The sequence below is a fragment of the Strix aluco genome, chromosome 17, assembly GCF_031877795.1.
Source record: "Strix aluco isolate bStrAlu1 chromosome 17, bStrAlu1.hap1, whole genome shotgun sequence".
NCBI lineage: Eukaryota > Metazoa > Chordata > Aves > Strigiformes > Strigidae > Strix > Strix aluco.
In genome coordinates, this window is record NC_133947.1 from 3180625 (window position 1) to 3189259 (window position 8635).

The window sequence follows — 8635 nt, forward strand, 5'->3', positions numbered from 1 at the left end:
TATATACAGTATCTGTCCCAGGAATAGTTAAGTGGTCCAATTCTCATAAAATAATTAAGTAACTAAAACAGTAATCAGTCTTCGTGGTCTGATAAGCCTGATAAGGGTAGCAAAAAAGAGACGTGACAATATTGTAACATGTTCAGACACTGGAGGTGAGATAAGAGATCAGTGGGAAGTATGATGGTCAAGCTTTGCACACACTCTGATGGCCAGGCTTGAACAACAGATAGTTTTATGTGCTCCACTACTCCAAAACGCAGAAACACAACCTTCCAGACTTACATTTGCAGAGCAGGGGAAAAGCCTCATTCCAGGCAGCAGCTCTGCAACGACGGGTGAGGGTGCGTGTCACTGCAGATCTCGGCACTCTTGGCTCTGACGTGGAGAAGGAAGAGAGACAAGCTCATCACTTCACATTAGCACACTGCATAAAGGGAGGTGATAGGAAGAGGACAAGCTAACTACACTTTGTAGAGGGCCTGATAAAAACAAAATACATTCTGGAAAAAGCCTTGTGTCACCTTAACACCCAAGCTATTTACTACAGCAAATAACCTACCAGGTACATCTGCATCAACTGGTTGCATCCGCCTGCAGGCAATATCCACCTGCTCGCATCTGTATGTCACTACACAGGATTCATCCCATCCTTTCTGAGCAGACACTGGAGGGCCCTGCACCAGGCACATGTCACGCTTGGAGAAAGCCTGGTATGCCCTTATACTGTCTTCATATCAAACCTCAGTACTGTGAAGCATTCCCAGAAGCCTAGAAGAGACTGGGAGCTCTTTCCCTTGCAGTTAAAGATTAGGCTCTATCATCTTATTGCAGGAATACAGGACAAAGCATCCTGATTATCCTTCTCTGTGCAGCTCTCACCTTTGCCAGTGGCTGCCTTGGATTCTCCTTGAGATCCCTCCGTGGGCCAGACACTCTACCAGTGATGGCAAGGATTCCCCACAGTGATGCTTCCTCACACACTGCAGGCCATTATGTGGAGTGGTTTGTTTCCTTACTGAGTTTAGCACGCAATTACTAGTACCCACAACTGGGAAGGACAGAGAGTCCCTTCAGAGCGGGACAGAGTCACCAAGGATCAAAGTTTTTTTTTCTGGCACATGGAAGGGAGAAGCCAAGTGAGTCTCTGAAGAAAATGGAAATAGACGGGGCCTTTGCCTTGGAAATCTCTCTGCACAACAGGTGCCTCCTCTGTCATCCTCACCTAAATCAAAGCGACCTGATCAGCAAGCCATGCCCGCAGCTGTCAGGACCTTGCATGCCTTTGCCTCCCATGTACCATGAGCGGATCGTGGTCCCATGTCTGGGGCGGGGGGCGGAGAGTGTTCACTTCTCCAGTTTTCCCAGGGAATGACACTGGAAAAGTGTCCAGAAAATATTTTGGTCCCCTAATCAATTCTTTATTTGCTCAGGGGCCAAGTGAGAGGCAGTCTGAAGTGTCAGCTCAACCGTCGCCTTTTCTCAGTAATTTTAGAAGGGGAAAGGAGCGAACAGCTCAGCGCTATCATCTCGTAAGAGCAGAACCAGCTCTCACGTCTCCAAAGAGTTCAGCCACTGCAAGGCAGAGACGGGACTACAAAGTCACGATGCTTTCCCTGCCCCTCCAGCACCCGGGGGCAGCTCCAGTTAAGCAGAGGTGATACCCTTGGGGCCGCGCTGCTCGTGTTGGCGGTTTCTCCTCCACTGCCTTGTCCCAACCAGCCGATATCAGTTCTGGATGGCCAACAGTGCTCCGTTTCCATCCCGGCTCACTTTTCGCAGCCGTTTTGTCCCGCCACTCCTCATCCAGCGTCTCCTTTCACCCTCAGGTGCCCACTGAGGGGTGTCTGTTGCCCCCGTCAGCGCGCGGGACCCCTCCGCCGGGCTCCTCTTGTCCCCCCGGAAAAGGGGGGGGGGGGGGCGAGGGGAGGGGAGCGGGAGGCCGGGTCTGCAGGGAAGCGCCGGCCCCGCTCCCCCTTTTTTTTTTCCCGCTCCCCCTTTTTTTTCTTTTTTTTCCCGCCCGCCGCCTCAGGCGCTGCCCGCCGCCGCCGCGCGCCCCCCGCGCGCCCCCCGCGCGCCGCCGCGGCCGCGCTGATTGGTCGGCGGGGGAATCCCGGCGGGCTCCTCTCCGCGATATAAGGGGCGGCGGGGCCGGCGCGCGCCTCACTGCCCGCCCCCAGCGCGGAGCGGCGGGGCCGCCTCCTCCTCATCCTCCTCATCTTCCTTGTCCTCCTCCTCCTCCTCCCTCAGCGCCGAGGCAGCGGCGGCGGAGCGCGGTTCCCCCCCCGCACCTCCCCGCCAAGGCGATGGCCGAGCTCAAGTCGCTGGGCGGCGAGGCGTACCTGGCGCTGGCCCCGGGCTACGGCCCGTCGGCGTTCGCCTACGGGGCCGTGCGCGGCGGCGCTGAGGGCCCGCGGGGGGCCTACCCGGGGGGCGGCGGGGCGGACTTCCACCCCGGGGCGCTGGGCAAGTCGGCGGAGAGTAGCGGCGAGCAGAGCGGCGACGAGGAGGACGGCTTCGAGGCCGGGGTGAAGGGCGGCGCGGCCTTCGAGCGAGAGGGCAAGCTGAAGGGGGGAGCCCTGGGCAAGAAGCCCAAGGAGCAGCGCTCGCTGCGCCTCAGCATCAACGCGCGGGAGCGGCGGAGGATGCACGACCTGAACGACGCGCTGGACGGGCTGCGCTCCGTCATCCCCTACGCCCACAGCCCCTCGGTGCGGAAACTCTCCAAAATCGCCACCCTGCTTCTGGCCAAGAACTACATCCTCATGCAGGCGCAGGCCCTGGAGGAGATGCGGCGGCTGGTGGCCTACCTGAACCAGGGCCAGACGCTGAGCACCCCGCTGCCCGCCACCCTCAACCCCTTCGGACAGTCGGCCGTCTACCCCTTCGGCGGCGCGGCCTTGCCCGGCTGCCCCGAGAAATGCACTGCCTTCACAGGAGCCACCTCCGCCCTCTGCAAACATTGTAATGACAAGCCTTGACTTCTGGCTTCTTCGGGCTTTTTTGGGTTTATTTTCTTTTTTTTTTTTTTTTCGTGCACTTTTCTTTCCACTACCATCAGCCCTGGCTTCCTACCATCAGTTAAGTCTGGGTTTTCTTTTTGTTTGCTTCTCTTAAACACCCCCCCTCCCCGTACCCCATTTGGAAATATTTGGCAGTTTGTGTGGACCCCAAAAACACCCACTTTCAACTTTGTTTAGTTACCCCCTACATGCAACTTCATCTGTCGAGTTATTTCCTTCCCAGCCTGTTAGTGGACTGTGAGCAAAATGTTGCTTTTCTGCCTGCTCTAATCTACAAAGTTTTTGAGCAGTTTTTTAAACTAAACGATAGAAAAACAGGGAGGGAGAGAGATTTGAAAGTGGAAACCTCAGTGAGTTTTCTTTGGAATGATTGACCTGTGTTAAAAATAGCTTAAAAGGGAGGCGGGGGGGAGCAAAATCCAGCTGCAAAACTATGCAATGTTTCAGAATCATGGGGAGGGGGTGTCCTGTGTAGCCAGCTGGGGTTGGACTGCATCTGCAAATCCCAATAAAAATGTCATTCAATCAGCTCATGGGAGGGGGGGAGTTTGGTCCTCTTGATAAAACAATAGATGCTTCAAAATAAGATGCTTTTTTTTGCTCTTTAAAAAAAAAAAAAAAAGAAAAAAATAACCCGTTCTTGAACTGAGAGGAACCTGTGATTGTATGCTAATGCTTGCTTTTTGCCTGTTTCTCAGCTTGGTTAAGTTTTCCAGATGATTTTCCAAAGTCATTGATCATCATGATAAAGCAAAAGGTCACTTAACATATTTATATGTATTTATAATAAATAAAAGACATGAATAACCACTTTCTCTGTCCTACATGTCTCTAAAACCAGCTGGAAGTCAAAGCAAAAGCCCTGCTGAAGTAAGGTAAAGCGGAGACGGACGCAGCAGTCCGTTGCAGAGGAGCAGTTTTGTGAAGTTAGGTGACTGATTGGAATACTTGAAAAAAAGCTTGTGGACATTCAGCTCCTTATTGGCAGGGATTTGTTTTTTCTCCAGTTTCTCATGAATCGTGAGCACACAAAAAAATGCTGTTTATGCCTGACATCTAGAGTTAAGTAGGTAGAGATTTAGCTTGTGTGTTTTGACACTTGCTGGAGAATGCTGTGCCCCGAAACTGGTGTTTAAAAGGGGTTATTGTAGCATCAGGCTTAGCTCTGAGGGTACCCGTGTAAAACATGGCAGGGAAGGAAATCGCTTAAAGACTCTGCTTATCCCTTTGGCTTAGTTTTCTGTTATATCTACAGCCTGACCCTAGACCTACGTGTGGGGTTTGGGCCACTTAATATCATGGCTAAACTAATAATCTCTTGCCAAGCGTTGACTGTGTTAGTGCAAGTTACAAAGCGAGTCCCTCGCTGGCTAAGTTTTTGATGTTGCTTGTGTTGGTTTACTTTGGTTTTCTGGTTTATGATGTTTAACGCTTTGGTGCCTTGTATGCTTCACTAGTCATTATATAATAACAATAATTGAGGTGCATTCAGTGATTTTTATTCAGATTGGAATACCCACCCAATGTCAGAGCAACTGCGTAAACTGGTACAGTTGCAGCCTGAGGGGCCGGAGCTGTCCATGGCCATTTGTGTTAGGAGTGGGGTGTAACTATTTAGGGTTATTAAACCAATTTCCATGCCTGTCGCTAGTGTTATGCTAATTTGAAAAGGACTGCCATCCCTCTAAAGCTGCTTGTCTATGGCACTTAATTTTAATTAATACATTTCCAAAAGACTTTTTGTGTTTGGAAAACGAAGTGTGTGATTAAGCCTCGTTTATAAAGACATATGTTTAAAACTGGTTCCTGCTCATTTCCATTTTTATATCTTCGTTTCTTCTTTTTTTACAGAATAGTTTAACAGAACAGTTTATCTGTTGTACCTTTTTCCATAAAAGAAAATCTTGAAAATACTGTTAAAAGGCATCTGACGAAGTGAAAGCCGACCAAACCCACTACTGAAGCAAAAATGACTGGAAACTGCAAATCAGCAAAGGTCATTTAAAATTTTGCAGACTGAGTTGTTGCTAGATAATATTTTGAACGAAAGGTCAGTTTAACAGAAAATCATGATCTTTAGGTAAATGTTTATTATGTCTGGTTATAATTATAGAAGATTGAGCATTTGGGAATATTTAAATAGAGATTAGTTAACTGTTCATTCTTCACCAAAACTAAAATATTTGGAGAATAAAATATTTAATAGCTTAATATTAAATATGAGTTTGGTTTGGTTAAAGACTTACACTAATAATAACGGAATTTATAATTGCTTCTTTCTCAAATAATTATGGCAAAAAAGAGTGACTCACCGATTTCAGAGCCCAGAAAGTCTTCATAGTCTTGGAGACAAGCTATTTTTGGAACAATGATTTTTAGTACAGTGATTGTTTAATTCTTCTCCTATAACTGACATGAGTAAAAAGCTTGCTTATATTACCGTATCTACGCAGAATCCTAAAAATCCACCTTCTCAGAGTCCTTGAAATAGTCAGAAGGTTCTTTGAGAGCCCACTTTGATTTAAATGATCTCAGGAGGCTAAATGTGGAATTTCAAATACAGAAGATAAAACCTGCATTAAAGAAAATTGTGATAGAAAAAATAGCAAGCTTGAGTATCTAAGTACTGTTAAAAGGCTAGGTATTAAAAACAGAAATGTAGACTTTATCAAAGCAATGCTAGCGGAACTTGTAAATTGTGGTTGAAATCGACCTTAAAGGACAGGTTTTTTAATTCAAAAGTAAAATGAAGTCAAATCATAACTTTTCCTGCAACAAACAATATTAAACTAAAAGTTGGCTAACTTCTCCGTTAATCTGAAAGTTCAGTCCTGTGACTTGCTTCTCGCCACCACAGACTTGCAGGATTTTAACTCTTCTCATGGAGTTGAAACCCATACTGAGTCCTTCACACTTCCCGTTGACAGGACAGCATTTATTTCGATGTGATTTACACTTTGTGCTGAGCTGCTGCTAAAACCGCTGCCAAGTGAATGCCTACTAGCACTGGAAAGATGACTTTTGTTGGGAGCATCTGATCACTGCATTTGTGTGTGTGAAGCATCAGTGCTAACCTTGCAAATGTGCATGGTTATCCTGGGGATGAGATCCTGTAACTTGTCATTTGTTTTGCCCCTTCTCTGGTATATGAAAAAAAAAAATATTTTGTGCACCATGTAAGGTTTTAAGTGTCTGCTTCTGGTTGGTGTTTCAGAGAATATAAACGGAAGACTTCAAAATGCTGAATATCTTTTTTTCTCCTCAGATATTCTTGTTAATGATGCCTGCTTTTTTTCCAAGAAGGATTTATGGTATATGCTCAGATGGAACTGAAATACAGATCATGTGTTCTAATGTACTCATTATCCTGGTATGTTCATACTTTGAAGAAAACATAATGCCAACTTTTAATTAAAGATGATATATTGTTTTCTAACCTCACTTAGTTTTTCTTTGAACTTCAAGAATGATCAGCATGAGATGTCATTAGAAAGAGAGGCAGGGAGGAGATGCTGCTCCACTGTCTGCTGCTTTTTTAAGCTGCGTAATTCCAGTCACTAACCAAAACTAAGGTTTTACTAACCAATATGTAACACCTTACTAATAGGGAGTTGGGAACTGCTGTCAGTTTGCACTGCATCAGTCAGGAGTTAACATTAGCGGTCCTGAGCTTGTGAGGTAAAATCTTGTTTAACCCAATACAGAGACGCAACAGGTTTGAAGATGGAGGGCCCAGAGGGCGCCTGTCTACTTCAGATACCACAAAAAATTAAATCAGTTGGAGTTCCTAGAAAGAAGCCGTGAGAATCATGCAGTTTTCCTTGTTCTTTAATCCGTAGAGCTGATTTTCACAATATCTAAATATTGCTGCATTGTCAAGCTTGTTTCTGAGAGTGTAGAAAGTGATTGGTCACTGTTCTCAGATCATTTTGGGGGATTGTTCTTTACATATACATTTCTATAATTTCCATCTTAAAATAGCAGTCGACATTTTACAAGGGTGAAATGAAGGTAGAGTCCAATCCTGCCGCTGTTTTACTGATGGGTGGTGTTTCTGGTGATACCAACGACAGCGAGATGGGGCCTGATGCTCCAGAGCACAGCAGCGGTTTCTGAAACCAACATAATGCTGCCTTCTTTAAGAGGCTCCAGAGGACCAGAAAAATCTGCCCAAGCTTTATCTCTTCCCTGTATTAGCCTTGTAGCATTACTAAAGCGTAGGGCACCGTGGATAAAGACCTCACTTAAAAGCTTTCACAGTTCTTCAGACCAAACCTGCTTATTGCCAGCTCAGCAGCGAGAGGCGCAGTGCATGTCCTGCAAGGCTGAGTTTGCACGTACAGCAGGTTTCTAGCTGAGTTTTCCACACTTGGGTTATTTAGCTTACAATTTAGGAGAACAAACCCAAGCATTCCACATTGCACTTTTCCCTCCTGCTTCTATAGCCTATATTCAAACACGTGTGTTTCCTGGACACGCTCCTGAAAATAAGAGGTCGGACTTTGCAGCGTTACTGAAATTTATTTTTGCCTATGCTTGTTGCCTGCCATGTGAATCAGCAGCAGAGAAATCATTGCTCTGATCTCAAATAGGTGAAAATACTTTTAAAGAATGCTAGAATACACCAACCAATATTTTTAATTTTCAAAACTGCTTTTACTCTGTTACCTATCATTTGATAGAATTCTGATTAGTATTGCACAGTAGAAAAGTTGGGGTTTTTGTTTTCACTAATCCTGATTAAGGCTAGAAAAGACTCTTTATTACAGTAATTTTAATAATGTAAATTTTTTTTGTGATATGTCTTTAGTCTTTAATCCCCTTTGGCATTCCGTTCAAAGGGAGATGAAAAATTCAGGGATTTATAACATTTAAACCAGTCATTCCATGAATGCTTCTCAGGCAGTTTTTCTCCTACCTGAAATAAAAAATACCTAACGAGTACAGAACAAAATATTTTGCTATCAAATTAGGAATATGTTTGCATGGTTTTTTGTAGAAAAACAGCTTAATATGCTCTTTACTATAAAGTATATGTGTATAAGATAAAATGGAAACAATTATCAAAGCAAATAATATATTTGAGAGATCTTTGCCATTCATTCAGATGTCTTGAAGTATCATTTTCACCATGAACTTTAAATCCTTTCATAGTCAAAATTCACATTAATTCTTTTACCTGTGACCTCAAATTCTTATTTCTATTTGCGTTTATAAATACATACCATTTTAAAATGATCCAGTTAATTTTTAAAAATATTCTTAGCCTTATTTAACAATAGTAAAATTTGAGTTAACGTTTATTCCTGAAATGCTAAACAGTTTCGAGCATAACTCTCAAAATTTCTTCAAGGCCAAATAGATTCATCCTAAGCATTAGTGTTAAATTAATTTGTAGATACATTTAGCCAAGTTGTTTCGGACAAAAAAAATGGGGTTTAGTTTTTTTTCTATTCTTAAGGTAGTGAAATTTGCAGAACAAAGACTTGCAGAAGATAAACCACAAGTACATAACGTCTTACACAACAGAGGAGAGCATGCTGCTTTTCAAACTCCCTGCCCTAGTGAAACAGTTAAAATATTTTTTTATTATTATTTAACAGCTTCTTTTC

At 44.4% G+C, this 8635-nt stretch overlaps 1 protein-coding gene across 1 annotated transcript; it reads left to right on the forward strand.

Moving 5' to 3' along the window:
* The first annotated feature begins 2193 nt into the window (after positions 1 to 2193).
* Positions 2194 to 6463, forward strand: BHLHE23 (basic helix-loop-helix family member e23). Its single transcript, XM_074843340.1, has one exon. The coding sequence runs from the start codon at positions 2307 to 2309 to the stop codon at positions 2979 to 2981; it is 675 nt and encodes a 224-aa protein (XP_074699441.1). The 5' UTR covers positions 2194 to 2306; the 3' UTR covers positions 2982 to 6463.
* Positions 6464 to 8635: the final 2172 nt, after the last annotated feature.

Excerpts from the sequence above, each read along its gene's own strand:
- BHLHE23 (XM_074843340.1), top strand. The coding sequence starts at position 2,307 with ATGGCCGAGCTCAAGTCGCTGGGCGGCGAGGCGTACCTGGCGCTGGCC.